Source organism: Rhinoderma darwinii, chromosome 3 (genome assembly GCF_050947455.1).
Source record: "Rhinoderma darwinii isolate aRhiDar2 chromosome 3, aRhiDar2.hap1, whole genome shotgun sequence".
Classification (NCBI taxonomy): Eukaryota; Metazoa; Chordata; class Amphibia; order Anura; family Rhinodermatidae; genus Rhinoderma; species Rhinoderma darwinii.
In genome coordinates, this window is record NC_134689.1 from 166,256,063 (window position 1) to 166,275,771 (window position 19,709).

The window sequence follows — 19,709 nt, forward strand, 5'->3', positions numbered from 1 at the left end:
AGAATTAAACCTATTTAGCCTTGAAAAAAGACGACTAAGGGGGGACATGATTAACTTATATAAATATATTAATGGCACATACAAAAAGTATGGTGAAATCCTGTTCCATGTAAAACCCCCTCAAAAAACAAGGGGGCACTCCCTCCGTCTGGAGAAAAAAAGGTTCAACCTGCAGAGGTGACAAGCCTTCTTTACTGTGAGAACTGTGAATCTATGGAATAGCCTACCGCAGGAGTTGGTCACAGCAGGGACAGTAGATGGCTTTAAAAAAGGGTTAGATAATTTCCTAGAACAAAAAAATATAAGCTCCTATGTGTAGAAATTTTTTAATTCCCTTTTCCCATCCCTTGGTTGAACTTGATGGACATGTGTCTTTTTTCAACCGTACAAACTATGTACATACAGCAACATCTCATCGTCACGTCTGTCAGGTTCTGCGAGGAGATCTTAAGGTCTCCTGTGATTTTTTTTTTTTTAAATTTAACGTTATTAACATCCCCTAGAGACAGGCAGACATTTTATAAATCATCCAGACACCAGTGGATAGAGACAGTGAAGTAGTAGTTCATCATTATTCTACCATTGAACCTATTCACTTAGCCCATGGATGTGTCCTATATGTGGCCCCAACACATGTATGTCAGTCACGTAAGAGAGAGTGTGAGTGTGTGTGTGTGTGTGTGTGTGTGTGTGTGTGTGTGTGTGTGTGTTCACATGAGGCCATATCTAGTCATATTCAGTGGATGGATGCATTACACAGGACTAATCTGTGGGCTATACCATTCTACTGTGACAGGGGCCTCATGTGCCCTATAATAAATGTATGTGAGGAGAAATTCTTATACTTGTATATTAAAAAATGGTATGATTTCCTATTCTGAAAAAAAACTGGACAATCCCTTTAATGTGAAACCTTTTATGCCCCATTCACACAGTGGATTTGTTGCAGATTTTCTGTCCAGATTTGCAGAAAAAAAATCTCATACACATGCCGTAGAATTTTCAAACCTATGACATGCTCATTCTGTTCTGTGCATTTCACCTTTTTCAATGTAGAAGTGGTGAAATCCATAACAAAATTTGGCATGTAACGTGCAGATTTTGCTGCAGAAACGGCGCAAAACATGCGTTACGAGTGTGGGTTCCCTTAAGAATCCAAATTCTAGACAAGTTGTTCTAATGCCCATTGATTCAATCCAGAGGGTGATTTTACTTTGCCAGTGAAAATATGTAATGATGCTTAAATTCAATAAATCCACCATGTTGATGCACACACAGTGAAAATACTTTAATTCATTTTTATTTGTATATGTCAAAATACACTTTTCTCCAAAAGATTAAGTTTGTTACTAGTTTCATGCAGATACAGAGCCTGCTCAGTACTACCCATAAAATCAATGTAGCACAGTAGCCAATCTGTTTCAGACAAAGAATAAATAACCTAAATATAAAATACTAAATTAGAAATATATTTTATCATTCTTCAGACACCCAAGCTTTACCAAGTACAGTCCACAATAAACTTGCATCTCCAGATAGCTTCAGCAGCTGCACAGATTTGCTTTTTTTCTGTTCTGCATCCTCAAGATGCAAATCCCTAACACCCCACATACATATTAAATGAATAGAACAAAATCCCACAACTATCTTTGTACCTTTTAAAAGTCAAGAATCCTGAGCTCGGCAGTAAAAGAGAGGAGGCTGTGTATCTTCATCAAACTTCGCAACCAACAAGAGGACATCAAGTTTGGATACCCAAAAGAAAACAAAACCCACAAAATATAGGCAGTAGATCACGATGACCTTTTTTTTTGTTTTGCAAATTATAGGGGTACAAATTCACATTTAATATAGTATACATTATAGTCAACAATTACGATAGCCGCTGCAAGCTTTACAATTTACAGTTTTGCTTTAATTACCAAGCTTTTTCAGTGGATTAGATTCATGTGCCAGTTTTACACTGTTCATGGGTCAGTGAAAATATAAAAGCGAACAAAAATAAAAATAACAAGAAAGCATCATCATCAACTCACTTAGCCGTATACACATACATATTTATAATATTGGTTACTTTCTGCAAAAAGGCCACTGAAATGTAGAAAATGGAAAGATATGATGGTGGTATTACATGACATGCCAGTGCATTTACACCACAGAGTGCAGGTTCGGAGTATAAGCATAGTGACTTCACTCTAGCTAGCACAAATGATATCGACAGTACTCAAAGAAACATGAAATGTAGTGAAATAATTATATACGTTTAATAGTTGTGACTGAAAAAGAACAAAATCTGATTTTTTCAGCTATAATTGAAGTCACGTCTCTGCAAAACAGACGCGATCCCATAAAATGACTGAACGTTATGAAAATCACTATTCGGGAACAATCTCTAACCTGGAGTAACAGACATTGCAGGGAGGCCAAGTTGAGCATGCCACACAGTGGTATGGAAACACAATAAGGGTTCTCCATATATATGTGTATATATAGATATAGGGTAGTATATCTATATATAGTTATATATACACACACACACAAGCACACAAATATATACACACACACGCACTCAGTACCTGCTAAAATGAGTGAAAGCTACAGTACTGAACAGCTCATCGAAGTCTTCTTATAAAAAGCGATGGCGAGAGGGGCGACACATTACTAGCTGTCCACTGAGAAAATGGATATTAGACGAATGATAAATTCAACTGCCCCGACTAATATAAGGAGTAGTCAAATAGAAGTAATACAAAAACTGGTGCCCTGGTGCTGCAGTTACAGATGCTGTAAACCAATACATTAAATTTGGGACTGCAAGCTGCTGAAATAGACGTTCCGCCAAACATTGCCAGTTCAGGCTTGAGAAAGCCACTGGCAGTTTCCTATAAACAGTGCATGAAGAAAACTGCTGGCACACTCAGAGTAAAAACCTCATCAGAAAGTTAGACAAAAGTTTAAAAAAAAATAATAATTATGAGGGAAAGGATCTGATGTGTGGCACAACAAACTGTATAGTAACGGTCTCTCGTAATAGCAGAAAGCTTTTGAATTGCAAAAGGCTTATGTACAACTAAGGCTTACTGGTTAAACACAGGAGGCGTCTGGCCTTGAACACTTTCCTTGCACGATGTCACTGTAAACAAGAATTCATAGTCATCTTCTCTCCTCAGCAGCCACACATTAATACAAAACAAACATTTTTGTACAAAATTAAAAAAAAAAAAAAAAAAAAAAAAAAAGGGAGTTTGGCAGGATTTTTGAAACTTGCAGTCGCCAAGAAGTCAGCCCCCCTCCCCCATTTCCAGTGACTGCCACGTTATGGTCCACTGGAGTAACTTGTGTGCAGTGGCATTAAATTGCCGCTGTTGCTGTATAAACCATTTTTATTTGGAAAGCTTGCTTATAACTCGGATTAAGGCTCCATTTTCATCTTTTAGCCGCTGGTTGTCTGCTTTAAGGTCGGGTAACATCTGTAAAAAGAAACAATAGAGACTGTAAAATGTGTGTATTTGGAGAATTCTACAAGCAATACTCAATTAAAAGCCTGTATCTGTCTCCAGTGATTATATGGCATTTCAGTGATCCTTATGAACGCATTCGGCACCCTTCAAAAACACTCCCCACTTAAGCTAGCCATAGACAAGAGACTTTGGTTGATATATCCCACCTGTATCAATGAGACCCACTGGCAATCTAAGGCTTCGATCACATCTGCGTTGGGGGTCTCGTTCTGACATTCCGTCTGAACTTTCTGTCAGAACGGGACCCTGACGGAGAGTTCAGCCGGAATGTCAGAACAGCACCCCAACGCAGATGTGAACGAAGCCGAATATCTATGAGCCTTAGCAGAGAACTGCCAACAGGGAAAGCAAGGATCCAACAGTATTTCCTGTCTAACACTTTGTTTTACAATAAAAATGTTAAAAAAAAGTTTGTCCGTCATCACGTCTATGACCAGCTTAACGTTAGACAAGGTATGTGTAAATGTATCAGTAGGCTGCATAGCATGAACACTGGTCTGAATAAGCTGTAGACTAATAGAGGAAGCCACATGAATTTCATAATATGTACAATAGCAAATAGTCCAAGATTCGTATGATTTACCTCGAACATTTCTAATTTACCTACATGTGCACAACTGACTTGTGTTAGTTCACAGAAAAGAAACCCAAAGCCAGTATTAAAATGGAGCTTGTATAAAGCCAAGAAGTACATGCTTGAAGATTTAGGTAACCTTCCCTGGGCAAATGCGTTTCCATTTATAACGGAAACCACAACGTAAGTGTGAACAGAGCTTAAAACCGAGCGGATTTATTATAAAAATGTGAACATGGATAGGTTACAAATATTTGCGTTCGGGCCTGTTCACATAAGCGTTCGGGTTCCGTTGGAGATTTCCGTCGGAGAAACCAAATCAACGGAAAGGCCAACGGCAGCCATAGCTTCCATTTGCATTACCATTGATTTCAATGGTAATGCTTCCGTTGCTAATGGTTTCCGATTGTCTCCGTTCAGTAACGGTTCTGTTATTTTGACTAAAACAGCGCAGTCTACCAGTTTTTGAAGAAGGCCTTCAACAAACATTTATGAATGTTTGTATTATAAGCAATATGTAAAATAATAATACCAAGAAATGCATAAAGGAGGGACAATACAAATTGGGCATATTAGGCCTAACAAAATAATAGAAAATGAAAGTGTGTAATATAGATGTAACAATATTTATGATCTGGTGACTTTCTAGCTGCCTCTGCTTACTTTACCTCGCAGTACAGTACTATGCTCAGTTAAAAGCATATTTAAGTGGAATTTCAGGACAACTAGTCATGCTGTTCGCTTTAACTAGAGATTCCAACCTGAGAAGAACGTGCCAATGTTTTACTCCGAACCCTACCAAAAAGAACAGTCCAGGGAGGATTAAAGCGAACCAGTCAGCGGTTCTGTGGCATTAGAACTACGGACTGTGCTATATGGGTGAGGTGTTGGGCATTGTAAGAAGCTACATGACCGCAAATCGATGTTTAATTCCCCGCCGGCACTGCGGTTGCATGATTTTTTTAAAAACCTTTATTTGGTTGATCGTGATTAAAATACAACACATTTGGTATGAGAAGTAGGACCATCAGGTGTCCAAAGCCATATATACAAAGAATAAGAAATTTCTAGCATCCCACATTTTTTTAAACTATTGATATTGTATACAAATAGAGAAACAAATACTTAATATATACCTAGGAGGAAGCACACAGGGCCATAATCCATAACCAGATGTTCTCACATTAGATTCAAGACATGTTCTGTATGCCTCCTCTTCAAGTAGCCTCATGTACACGTAACTCAAATACACCAGATTCTATTACACTATATTTAACGCCAGACCTCCAACAAACTTCCCATACCTGATGCCACTACACCCACACCATCCCATATACAGAGGCAGCCTCTTAATGTGGAAGTGCTCAAAGCTTCTTCTCACTGCCAGCTATACCCCTTTGCTCTGTGCGACTGCTCTAGCGGTCTCCTGATTGGCCACTAAAGAAGTCATTCAGAGCAAAGAATGGCACTTGCAACTGCAGCGTCAGAGAAGGTAAACTTTTGTCCAGTTTGGGGGCTGCTTTTTTTTTATACTGAAGACCTATCCACAGGATATGTCACCAGTATATGATCGGTGGGAGTCCGACACCGGACCCCACACCGATCAGCTGTTCTGGCTGCCTCACGGCGCAAGACGCTATGCAGGGGTCGGTGTCGGAAGAAGGCAGCTCCAACCACTGTTTAGCGGACATGCTGCAGTCTAAACTTGACAACACCTGTAAGTACAAGTGGCTTGGGTGTCATTTTGTGTCACTTCTGTGTACTTCCTTTCCCCACATAACTATGACAATTCAACAAAGATAAAAACGGACATTTAAAAGAATGGTCCTGGATTACAAAAACGTGGGTTTTTTTTTTTTCTAGAAAGTGCCAAACTTGTCCATTGGTTGGGTCTGGTGTTGCAGCTCAGCTCCACTGAAGTGAACGCAAAAATAACTACTTATCACTTAATTTTTTTTTCTATTAAGGGGGCTCTCAGTTTGTTAAATAAGTAAATTATGATCTTGGTTTCATGGACATTGTCCAATCATATTTACATTTTCAGTTGTACTAGACGAAATTTGCGACCAAATTAGGACAAAAATCTGACCTATATATTTATTTTTATTAGAAAGGAGATCTTTGGCTTCCTTTTCATACATTATTAAGAAACGTTAAGCTGGACAATAAAAAGTTCATGTTGTATTGTTGCACATACTTCAAACAGGATCCCACATCTAAGACAATCACAAGGTCCCAAGCGAAGCTTTCTTCAGATTTGATAAATAAATAGAATAACTGTACCCCTATAATGTGTGATTGAGAAATGACTAAAAAGCAGTAAGAAACCTACTTTTTCACTATTCTTCAGTAGTTCCTCACACACCTGCCATCATGGGTGACAGCAGTAGGACTGAGAACTGACCACTATCCCATTGGGAAACAGCAAAAATGTACTTGAACATTTTCTATAAAAATAAATAAAAATGTAATGCCTTTTTTTTTCTTAATAAAAGGACACCCCATGTTTAAAATCTCCTGAATTACTAAGGCCTCAAGCACACGACCGTAGTGTTTTTCTGGTCCACAAACTCCCGGAACATGGTGCGTATGCAGATCATATTAAAAAAAAGTGCAAGGAATACGACCTATCAGTTTCAACAGGCCATTGACTTCTATGGGCAAGTCCGTAGCAAGTTTGCGGACCATATTAACACATGTCCTGTGTTTCTGGGGCTCATATTTACGGTCCTGGAAGGAACTGTGAAAACCCCGGTCGTGTGGTTGGTGCCATAGCAATGAATAGGTCCGCAACTCACCCGCAGATTTGCGGGTGAATTGCGGACGCAAAAACACGTTCGTGTGCATGAAGCCTTAAAAACAGGAAGAAAAAAAAAAAAAGCTTTATGTGAAAAAAAAAAAAAACGTTTTTTTTAAGTAATCACACAACAAAAACACCAATGACAGGAAGTCCCAAAAAACGCCACCATAATCTAAATGATCTCACAAATCTCCAGGTCCGATTACCTCCAGAAACATTTACATAGCACTTTTATAAAGTTGCTGTCTCCACAATTAGTGCTATTGTATGTTGATATTAGAAGATTGTGGATATTTCCATGTGACTACCATAAAACGACAATGATTTATCGACTTTGGGTTTATTTTCCTTAAGTAGATGAGAGGGCAACAGATTTAGGGTGAGGGTTTGTGCTGGGGATCAGTATTTCAAAGATTAGGCACTGCATGCAGAAAGCCACACTGTCATTAACAAGCAAATCCCCAGGCACACTTATGCACTAGTAACAATCCATAGCAAGGCACTTGCTCAAAATAGGGCACCTGCCTGGCTAGCCAAGGGTGAGGAAACTACAAGTCCACAGACTGTAGCTGTCTACAGGACTCTGAGAGCTTGCCAACAACTCTGGTCAAAGCTCGATTTTCTGCCACCAGTCGTTCATTTAACTGTCTCAAAGTCTGTAGCTGTTTTACTTCATGGAGGTTCTGCAAGGATCAGAACAGACATGACAGAAGTGAGAGTGATTACTGTAAAATATATAAGATAAAAGGGAAAAGATTACAGGAAAGAATAAAAACTTTATCTGACATGTGAAATACATGCATTCCTAGTTTAGCTATGATGCCCCCTATGATCTGTGCTATTCTGAAAGTTTAAGTTGTCCTAATTTTACAAACGACAGCTCTTACAGCGGAGTAGCAACTGCCCAAGTGAGGACATCTTCATGTAGTTTATGCAAGTTATAGCACATCGGTTGTAATTGGAGCCACTGGAAAAATCTCTAGACGCAAACCACTATAAAGACCTGCAATTCCTCTAAATAGGCCATAGACATGCTGGTTTAAACAAGTTCTCTATTTTTAGGAAATAATGTACCGGGTCTTTAAGAGATGTCGCGATATCCATCTATCTAGAGCTATAGATATCTATATATCAGACTTACAATTTTGTGAAATATCTATTTTTTTTTTTGTTGCATATTTGTCACGCTTGAATGTTTCAGACCATCAAACCACTTTAATCCCAGGAGTGGTCGTCCTACCAAAATATTACCAAGAGCACATCGACAACTCATCCAGGAGAACCCAGACAAACCTCGAAATGAAAACTGCAGGCCTAACTTGTCTCATTTAAAGAGGCTCTGTCACCACATTATAAGTGCCCTATCTTCTACATAATGTGATCGGCGCTGTAATGTAGATTACAGCAGTGTTTTTTATTTAGAAAAACTATCATTTTTGACAGAGTAGTTAGATTTATGCTAAGAAGTTTCTTGAGACAACTGGGGGTGTTTTACTTTTTGGCCAAGTGGGCGTTGTGGAGAGAAGTGTATGACGCTGACCAATCAGTGACCAATCAGCGTCATACACTTCTCTCCATTCATTTACACAGCATATAGGGATCTTATTACATCACTATGTGCAGCCACATACACACACAGTAACATTACTGAAGTGCCCTGACAGTGAATATATATTACCTCCAGCCAGGACGGGATGTCTATTCAGAATCCTGACACTTCTGTAGCGTTTCGGTGAGATTTACAGCAAGGCAAGCGTAATCTCGCGAAATTACGATGTAACCTGTCATTTAAAACGAGATTACACTTGCCTTGCTGTAAATCTCACAGAAACACTACAGAAGTGTCAGGATTCTGAATAGACATCACGTCCTGGCTGGAGGTAATATATATTCACTGACAGGGCACTTCAGTAATGTTACTGTGTGTTTATGTGGCTGCACATAGTGATGTAATAAGATCACTATATGCTGTGTAAATGAATGGAGAGAAGTGTATAACGCGGATTGGTCCCTGATTGGTCAGCGTCATACACTTCTCTCCACAACACCCACTTGGTCAAAAAGTAAAACACGCCCAGTTGTCCATTAAGAAACTCATTAGTATAAAGCTAAAATAGGTCATAACTCCGTCAACTCGGCCCTATGTGTCCTATCCATTATAAACAGCAGGTGTTGGTCATACGGATAAGAAGCAAACAACGCTAAACCCCCAAACCGCTTCACTACAGGACACAGGCCGATCTTATTTTCAAGGCTGAACACAAGATGGAATTGATGACAAAAAAAAGAAGTTATTTATGTAAACATTTTATAACAAGGGGAAATCAATTAAAAGGAAAATGACATGTCTCACAGTATGGTGTTAGCTGGTCTTACAAATTAATTTGCAATAAGCTTAAAAAGAGGTTATGGAATCGTAAAAAGAGAAAACAGAATATTTAGATATTGCGGTTACATACTTGTTATGGCACCTGCTGGTAGTCTCGATTCTCTCTCAGAACATCCACCTAATGCATCCAGTGGCAGTGGTAATAATATACACTCAGTAGCTGTTGTACACGGGTGGCGGAGTGATTCCGCAAATCGGTGAGTGAATCGGGGCACTAGAAGCGTGTTTTTCTCACCAGCAGTACTTAACACGTTAATTGGACATTATAAGAGACGCAAAAGAAAACCAGGGGGCGCCATAACTATGTAGCAGCAAAGGATCATTTATCAATTTTTTTTTTAATGCTTCAAACTAAAAGATTATGTATTGGGTGATTTAAGAGAGACATTTAATCTGCAGACAGCCCCTTTAACTGAATAATCCCTATTTAGTAAACTTCTAAGGCCCCCCCCCCCCCCCCCAATTTTATCATTTAACTCTATAGCTATGTAAAGAGAAGCTCTGCATCTGACATTGTTCTAACAATTGTAGAGATATATTAGGAAACACATGGAATTAATCTACATAGAAAGTTTAGTAACTTTTTAAATATATTTCTTGTACCATTTTAGCGTTGCAGCCTGTGTTCAGGACTACATTCACAATTCTGACGCCTTCAGAGCATAAATCCCCAGCATTACTTGCTGGCTCTGTCTACACAGAACTTTTATTGGTCATTTAGATTCTAGCCACTACAGTCTCTAAATAAAATCCATCCACTACATTATGTTCAGCTGAGGGATGTGCCAAGAAAGAATTTTTCCCCCCACTGCAAAAACAGGATTTTTGTACTTACCAGTAAAATCCCTCTCGTGTTGAATTCACTGGGGAACACAGTACCATGGGTATAAATAAGCCCCTGGCACTAGGTAAATCTCGCTCTAGCTCTCAAAAAGTGTGGCTACACCCTCTGCTGGGCACTCATGTCCTCAGTTTGTACAAAGAGCAGAGAAAGTTTAACAATATGTTTTCAATGAGAAAACCAACCTCAAGAAGTCCAAAAATGTAAAATAGAAAAAGGACGGGACCTGTGTCCTCCAGTGAATTCAACGAGAAAGGGATTTAACTGGCAAGTACAAAAATCATGTTTTCTCATTAAAGTATTCACTGGAGGACACAGTACCATGGGACATTCTAAAGCAGTCCCTTAGGGAGAGAATAAAATAATTTTAAAAAAAATCAGCCATGCGAGCAGCCTAAACCATGGCTGCTTACAACACCATCTGACCCAAACTGGCATCGGTAGATGCAAAAGAATGGATCCTGTAAAACCTAGAAAACGTATGTAACGAGGACCAGGTGGAGGCTTTACAGACCTGAAGGGCAATAGCCTGATGCTGCACCGCCCAGAAGGTGCGAACTGCCCTGATAGAATGAGCAGTGACACGGAAGAGAGGTTCCCTACCCTTAGAGTAGGCCCTTTTAACAACCAACAGTATACAGCTAGCAATGGTGGCCTTTGAAGCCAGGCTACCCTTACGAGGGCCCTTTGGAATAACAAATAGGGACTCAGACTTCCATAAGGACTTGTAGCTGCAATGTAGACCCTAAGGGCTCTAACATCTTCCAAGTAACTTTCAAGTGTTTGAGAAGGTTTAGGAAAAACAAAAGGAAAGACAATGTCCTCATTCGGATGGAAGTAGGAAACCACCTTAGGAAGGATGGCACCGGAAATGGCACCACCATGTCCCTACGAAAAGCCATAAATTGAGGTTTGCAGAACAAGGCTGCAAGCTCAGAAGCTCTACGTATAGAGGTGGTCGCCACAAGGAAAACAACCTTCCAGGATGAGATCCTGAGAGAATCTTCTCACAAAGGTTCCAAGGGTGCAGCCTGTAGAGCATTAAGGACAAGATTTATGATACCAAAGGTTCCAGAGGGGATTGAGGAGGAGCACAATGTGCGACTCCCTGCAAAAAAAGTCCTAAATGGAGCCGGGAAAACTAAAATGCGTTGAAAAAGGATAGGGCTGAAACATGCCCCATTAGAGTAGCCAAACTGAGTCCCTGATCCAAACCGACCTGGAGGAAGGCCAGAATTTGCAGGATGTAAAAACAGAGGGAATGGAACGGATGGGATTCCCACCACCTAAAATAAGCCAACCAAGTGCGATGGTAAATACTTTGGGCTTGAGTCTTCTGGGGCTTAATCATGGTGTGAACAACCAGATCAGAGAAATCTTTGAACTTCAAAACCGCAATTTCAACAGCCAAGCCGTCAAACGCAGCTGAGGTAAAGCAGAGCACAACATTGGGCCTTGGGAAAGGAGGTTGTGCCGCAGAGGAAGCAGCCACATGGTGCCTGCTCACAGGAGAATGAGATCTGCGTACCAAGCTGTGTGAGGCCAGTCTGGGGCCCCCAGAATAGCTGGGATTCCTGCATCCTTGACCCTTTTCAGTATTCGAGGTAGGAGAGGAAGGGCAAGGAAAAAAAAAATTAGGTTAAAGGACGACCAGGGGAGAACCAGAGAATCGGCTCCTATGGCACTGCGATCCCTGGTTCTGGTGACGTAGTCTGGGCACTTGTGATTGTGGAGAGAAGAGATCCACATCCAGGAAACCCCATCGAATGTAAATGCGGAGAAAGATCTCTGGATGAAGAGACCATTCTCTGAAATCTAGGCGTTCCCGTCTCAGGTAGTCCGCCTCCCAGTTGTCTACTCCTGGGATGTGCGCTGCTGAGATTGCTGGCACATTTTGTTCAACCCAGCGAAGAATCATGGCAGTTTCCTTCCATACAGTCATACTTCTTGTACCTCCCTGATGATTGAGGTACGCCACTGCAGTACAGCTGTTTGTCTGTTTCCGCACTGGAAGACCCTGGAGACGAGACGTCCAGTGAGATAGGGACAGGAAGATGGCCCTCAGGTCTAAAATGTTGATCTGGAGCAGAGCTTCTGGGTAAGACCAGGTGCCCAGGACTGTGAGGCAGCCGAAGACAACACCCCAGCAGGACAAACTTGATTCCGTTGTGATTATTTGCCAGTGGAGTGTTGTGAAGGGTTTCCCCTGAGAGATGCTTGGAAAAGACATCCACCACAGCAGCTTCCTCTTGACTGAAGGGGGCAAATGGATAATCCAATCCACGGAGTCCGGAGACTTGTCCCAACGAGATAGAATTGTCGAATGTAGAGATCAGGAGTGAAATTGTGCAAATGGGACTGCCTTGAAGGTTGAGACTATCGTCCCCAAGACTTCCATGGAGAAGAAGTGGATGGAGAAAGGAGCAATCTTGAGGAGTACTGTCACTCCCTGTTTGAGAGTGGAGATTTTGTCCCTGGATAAGAATACCCTGGCTGGCTGTGTATCCAGGACTATCCGTAGAAACTCTTTTCTCCAAGGAGTGAGCGATGACTTGGTGCTGTTGATCAACCATCCGAATCTGCAAAGACAATCCAGTGTAATGTTGAGGCTGTCAAAGTTGTCCTGTTTGGAAGGTGCCCTCACCAGAATATCGTCCAAGTATGGGTTAACCGCTATCCCCCTGGATCTCAGGAGAGCCATGGGCGCCACCATTACCATGGTCAAGACACATGGTGCTGTTCGAAATGAAGAAACCATCTTTGTCTTCTGACTGACAGAACTGGGCGTTTTCTTTGATGACATTGTGGAAGAAAACTGCTCCTTCCTCAAGGAGCTTAAGAAATTAGTTGGACTATGTCAGGTCCATAAAGGAGATCCTGGGCAAATGGAAGGGCAAAAACCTTCCTAGAGGCACTATCAGTATCCCAGGTCCTAGTCCAAATGGCCCTGTGAACAGCTACCGCATTGACCATGGCCTTATCCGACCTTTGGGCAGCTTGGACGGAGACGTGTCAGATATATTTAGACATCTGAAAAAGCTGTCCAGCTAGCAGGGAAGTACCCACGAGAGTACCCTGAATCACTTGCATCCTGTAGTTGAGTAGCTAGTTCAATACTAGCCAAGCTAAACCAATATGCTGTAAAATAGGGTCTGACAAGCTGCGGTCGAGGCTGAAAATGGCTTTTGCCATAGACTCCACTTTGGCATCAACAGGATCTTTTAAGGCAGAAGCATCTGCAACAGGTAAGGTAGTATTTTCATAAAGCTGGGCCATGTGAGTATCTACCATTTGACAATATACTAAATCAGAAAAAGTAAACATAGTCCACACTCTGGGATGCATGCATAGACCGTTCAGGGTGTTTCCACACATCAAAATTTGTCAAAACACTTATGATCTGGAAAGACCAGGGGGGGGGGGGATGCCTGTGGCAAACTAATAACTCATTCTGAGGGGATTCAGCAGGATCATCCGCAATCTGAAGTATATCTCTCAGTGCCTGAATGAGAACCTTCACAGCAGGAGGAGTGGATTCGCTTCTATTACACAAACTCCGAATCAGAGAGAGACGTCCCTAGAAGAAGCTGGTTTAGATACATCTCTAGAATCAAATGAATAAATGACGCATGCAGCATTTTTTGTCCAAAGACTAAACCGGAAGAATGATATCTCCTTGATTTCCTGGCCCGCTTGAGAAATGCACTGGGAGAACTACAACGAGTGCAATCCAGGGAAGACTATCTGGGGGCCTGAATGGACTGTGGTGCCTGAAAGGGGTCAGACAATTGGGACGCTAACTGCTGCGGAAGGCATGCGGATGTGCTCTGAGGGAGGCGGGCGAAATTATCTACCGCCTGGGAAGGGAAAGCCGTCCATTGGAGGGTAATATGTTCACTAACTGTACGAGCTGGGGAATCCTGTTGTGGTTTAGGCGGAGGGCTTTGAACACCGGCTGGGTTAGCCTGCCCTCATGGAAACTAAGTACTGCACCGTGTACATGAAAAGTGCACAAAAGTATGTGTGTGCGGTTGGGATCTTAGGAGCTTTTTCCTTTGAAGACATATGAACCTTTTACAAAAAAAAGGCAAAACAAAAAAAACACTATACCAGACCCCTAGGTGCTGTGTCCTCCGTGAAACTGGAATGTTTCCAGCGCTGTATGACTTCTGTACACCGCTCGGTGTACTATAGCGTTCACTACCGGTGATAGAGGGAAGCGTCTGAGGAGAACAGAATAACCCCTCCCCTCCAGCCAAAAAAAAAACCTAGAGCCGCACTGGTTGACAGGGCGGGCATGTAACTCAGGTCCTGCCTGATGACCAATCAGAATGCGAAAACGGCATGGGAAAAAGGAGGGGCAAGGAGCAGGCAGGAGAATGAGGGGGCGTGGCCAGCTAGAGGCCCATCAGAGAACCAAATTCTGGGCCTAAATTAATGGCGCCACCGGGGAAACAACGCCGCTTGTAGTACAAAAAAAAAAAAAAAGAGCATGATGCTGAAATAGGTCTGACAGCAAGTAAGTGTTAGAGGTTTTTTTTTTTATTCTGAGGTGTTGTTTCCTTAATAATGGTTTTTCTATTATATAATGCCGTAATAATAGGGGACTGGGTGACCAAAACGGGGAACATCCACCAGAGAGGTGGGCATCCACTGAGGTGAGAAAAGCATCTGCCGAAATGGCAGGCATCCACTTAAAGAGGGGGAATTCCTTTCGCACAGCGCCCGCAGGGGTGTTACTAAGTGGAACACGGGGGACTCGCACCCTGCACCTGAAAAATAAATAAAAACAGAAAAAGAATTGCCTACAGTGCAGAACATGTATGTCTCCTATGGACACTAGACTAAAATCGGAGGAGCGGAGTGCTCAGCAGAGGGTATAGCAAACTGGGCGGAGTCACTTTTTTTGTATATTTTCATAGTGTCAGCGGCCTATACCCGTGTTACTGTGTCCCCAGTGAATACTTTAACGAGAAAAAGTGTTTGCTGCCAAAGCTAGATTGGGTTTTAGAAAACCGATCACGGCCTACAAAGTCAAATCAAAGAACGGCTCCTTGACAAGAACATGTAGCCTAATTCTGTCCTTAAAATACAGTACTTACTTTAAGTTCTTCTTCCATTTCAGATATTCGTCTCTCCAGAGCTCTTCTTTCCTAATGGAAAGATATTGATAATAAATTGACTTTACTTCTATATAACATCTACAAGCTTCCTGCCATACTTACTGATACATGGGCAGGTTCAAGCACTAGTTCCCAGCAGGCTGCAGGCAAGCCACAATATTCTGCATCCTGCTGGGAACTGGTGCTTGAAACTGCCCATGTATCAGTAAGTACGGCCTGTTGCTTTGACTTTTTAAAGTGATTTGTTAAAGTGTAGGAACTCGCACGACTATGAGCACCTTTGATGCGGGTTGTGAGTTTGCATATTTTGGACAAAATGTCAACTAATATCTCATGTATATTTTTACAGGATGCAGCCAGGCCTTTCAATGCTGGGGGAGATCAGGGTGTCAGTACTTATTGTAGTACACCTAGAAAGTGCTATTGCCGTGAACAATAGGATGCAAGCCGGCATGATGTACTACGCAAAACCGTGTGACTGGCACCCTTATAGAAGCCTTATCTGTGTGCAATGATAATACTAAGCAGCCACCCCCCTTATAATGATAGGTGTGAGGGTAGCGGTTCATCAGTATTTTGCACCTATACAATCTCCCTCTATGTAGCATTGTGGCTAGTCTGCATCCTGCTGGAAACTGGTGCTTGAACCTGCGCTTGTATCAGTAAGTATGGCCTTTTTCTGTGATTTTTTTTTAAAAAGTAAACATGTCCTTTTTGGGTGATTTGTCTACAACATTCCTGCAACAAATTCTCATCAAATTTTCCCTCATAGGCTAACAAAAGAAAATTCTAAAATGCCATTCAACTGTAACACACCTTGAGGCCTTGTTCACACAGTTCAGAATGTCTTTATAGTTTGGATGTATTTAAGCCAAAACCATGTACGGAACCGAAGCAAAAAAATATATATAGAAGGAAGGTTTTATAGGTCTGCTTCTGTAGCCAATTCTGGCTTTGGCTTAAAAAATACATCATGCTGCAGCAAATCTGCACTGTGTGAACAAGGCCTTACACAGTGAATGAACTTCCAACAAAAGGAAATCGGATAAAAACAGCAAACATGATAACATTTAGGTAGTCAATAAAAGAGAGATCGGTATGAGCAAAACGATAATACTTTGATATCTAAAAATAAATACAAAACCTGTTCATATCTAAGAATTAGGTAAAACGTACAAGAAATAAAAAGATAGTCTCCTTTTTGGAATTTAAAATTAACTTCCCACAACTCAAATACAAAAAGAAAACCGACAGCTGAGATTTTGCCCCTTCCCGTCATAGTTTTTTTCGATTTGTTGAATGTATTTTCGTGCGGCAAATCCGCAGCGTAATACAGTACCAGCATAGTAAACTTTGTTACGTGGGAAGACCACAATTCAGAAATAATCTGAGAGGCATATTAAGACCTTAACGACGAGCGACTGATATAGATCAGTCGCAAGCAGGTGTTCGTTCCCGAATAGCGATCAATATATCCGTCGCTCTGATCGGGTGGGTACTAGCAGTGTACTTACGCGATCAGCGGCAGAAGCACGGCTGTGATATACAGCCAGGCTGCTGTCGGAATAGAAGTGCGCTCCGATTCTAGCAGTTTAACCCATTAGAGGCCGCTGTCAATAGCGGCATCTAATGGGTTTGAAAGAGGGAGGGAGCTCCCTCTGTGACCCCATCAGCGCCTCTGCAAAGAAGTCCAATGTACCCTAAAATACTACCAATAAAAACTACACCTTGTCCCGCAAAAAACAAGCCCACATATGGCTACAGACGGAAAAATAAAAAAAGTTACAGCTCTTGAAATGCGGCAATGCAAAAACAAGTAATTTATTTTTTTTACATTTTATTTTGCTAATTTTTACATATTTGGTATCCCCGTAATAATGCCGACCCATAGTATAAAGGTAACGTTATTTATGCCGCATAGTGAACGGCGTAAATTTATAACGTGAAAAACCATGCAGTTTATTTTAAATTCTTTACTAAAATAAAGTTAATAAAAATGAATCAATATATTATATGCACCCAAAAATGGTGCAATTGAAAAATACAACTCGTCCCGCAAAAAAAAAGCCCAAAAAACAAGCCCTTATACAGCTATGTCGATGGAATAAAAAAAAGTTACGACTTTTAGAATGCAACAGTGAAAAAACAAAAAATAATCCTTGGTCATGAACGATGTAAAGGGATGGGAGCAGGGCATATGTTTTTAAAAATAAACAAAAAAAAGGTACCGTTACCACTGAATGCTACAGTACGTATAGGCATTTAGAGAATCATTTTCATTAAATTAATACAGTCAAAGGAAGTGAGCTGCAAACCTTAAACTTAGTTTTAATATATTCTAACAGGGCATGGACATTGTTATTTAGGTCCAAACCATGAACCTTGCCCACAATTATGACCAAATATTTAAAGCTAGGGACCACTTTAATTCCACTGAGGCCCATCCCGCATCTTGGAGGCTTGAAATAGGAGTTAGTCCTATTTATATGTAAACCTGAGAATCCCCCTAATCTATCAATTACGTCAATCGCCATAGGCAAAGTATCTAGGTTTTGACATGAAATGGACCATATCAGAATAAAGACCTATTCTGTCTTCCCATCCACCTAATTGCACACCGTGATGCATAACATTTTGTTAAAGGTTAAAGCTAAGTGCTCTATGGCCAGGGCAAGCAGAAACAGGAAAAGGAATAGGAGCACCCTTGTCTGGTTCCTTCTGCCAGCTGAAAATATAGGGAAAGGATACAGTTAACTAATATTTGGGTCCTAAGGGACTTGTACAGTGTGGAAACCCAACATAGGATATGAGGACCGAAAATGAATCGATTAAGGAATTCCACTAGGTATCGCCTTTCGATGGAGTCAAACGACTTTCCTGCGTCTAGAGGGACCAGTGCCCAGTCAGCCTATAAGCCAATCCCTACCTGTGTCACCACTTGTAACCTACCTATGTTTTCGGAGGTAGACTTTCCCATTCATTTCTATGGGCCCACGCACATGACCATGGTTATCCCGGGAGCCCGGAGCGCAAAATAATGGGACAAGTCATTTTACAGTTCAGTAATCACGAGCCGTGCACACTGCTACTGCCGTGTGCATGAGGCCTTGCTCTTTAGGACATTTAGAGGATACTAGAACTAAAATTTTCCCCTTTTCTATACATCCACCATAACAGGGCTAGACAGCCATGTCTGATTTGCATCAAAACATGGAGACGGTCAGTCCTCTTTCTCTAGCAAAAACAGGTTTAGGCCAGTCAACAAAGAGCTAGTACTACTAGCCTTCTGCCATATACCAGTGACTCATGCAATACAGCAGAATCTGTCACGCATAAACTCCCAGGCCAATAGATTCCTATGGACACGTTTATAGAGTACATCGAGAGCTTTCCCGACGAACACCATAGACGTAGGGCAAATTGTGATCTGAAGGGGGCCTAATCTGTTAAAAAGCAAGATATATACAGGCGTCTATTGAACAGCAGATTAAACTGCAGATGGGTGAGGATTAGTAACCAACACAACAGAAAAAGAACAGTAACACTTACCCTTTTTTCAATTTCTAAAAGTGATCTGTCTGCAAATCTTTCTTGCCTCTGTAACAAAAAACAACAAGTGTTACATTGCAAATTAGGCTTGGTTCCCACGTAGCATATACGCTGCGTACTTTCCACAGCGGAATTGTGTGCAGAAATGCTACAGCATTTACAGTAGCAGCAAAGTGAATGAGATTTTGTAAATCTCATCCACATGCTGTGGAAAAAGAATCTGCTCTGAAAAAGTTCCTAAATTGACCTGCAGTGTGTTTTATTAAATCTGCATGTCAATTTATGCTGCGGAATCATTGCAGGTTCTCCCAAATTAAAGAGGACCTGTCACCTGCCCAAAAAACTGCAGTCGATACCTCAGTTACAATGCAGGCGCCTCACAGATTGATGCCTTTTATTTTTTTCTTCTAGCCCCCACCGTTCCTGGGATATCGAGGCCGTTCGTTCTGGTGCCAGATATGTAAAGGAGGCCTTTGACAGTCAAGTGGGCAGTTACCCCTTATCAAGAGACAGGTGTTACCTGCCCACTTCACAGTCAAAGGCATTATTTGCATATCTAATGGCAGCAGAACTAATGGCACCAATATCTCCGCAACGGTGGGGGCTAGAAAAAAACAAAACCTGGACAGTAGGAGCCAGATCAGGTGGTTAACCACAGAAAGCAATGGTTGACTACGTACAGTTAAAGAGGCTCTGTCACCAGATTTTGCAACCCCTATCTGCTATTGCAGCAGATAGGCGCTGCAATGTAGATTACAGTAACGTTTTTTTTAAAAAAAAACGAGCATTTTTGGCCAAGTTATGACCATTTTTGTAGTTATGCAAATGAGGCTTGCAAAAGTCCAAGTGGGTGTGTTTAAAAGTAAAAGTCCAAGTGGGCGTGTATTATGTGCGTACATCGGGGCGTTTTTA

The 19,709-nt window shown here is 41.4% G+C and overlaps 1 protein-coding gene across 3 annotated transcripts in view; it reads right to left on the minus strand.

Moving 5' to 3' along the window:
• Nucleotides 1-1,263: 1,263 nt before the first annotated feature.
• The window catches only part of PPP1R12A (protein phosphatase 1 regulatory subunit 12A), a 163,435-nt gene continuing 144,989 nt past the window's right edge, over nt 1,264-19,709 (minus strand). For all 3 annotated transcript variants that reach the window (XM_075857006.1, XM_075857003.1, XM_075857004.1), the window contains 3 exons: nt 18,798-18,845; nt 15,228-15,278; nt 1,264-3,470 (listed from right to left, as the gene is read on the minus strand). In XM_075857006.1, coding sequence (XP_075713121.1) covers nt 3,384-3,470; nt 15,228-15,278; nt 18,798-18,845 — 186 coding nt within the window. In that variant the 3' untranslated portion in view covers nt 1,264-3,383. The remainder of the gene's footprint in view (nt 3,471-15,227; nt 15,279-18,797; nt 18,846-19,709) is intronic.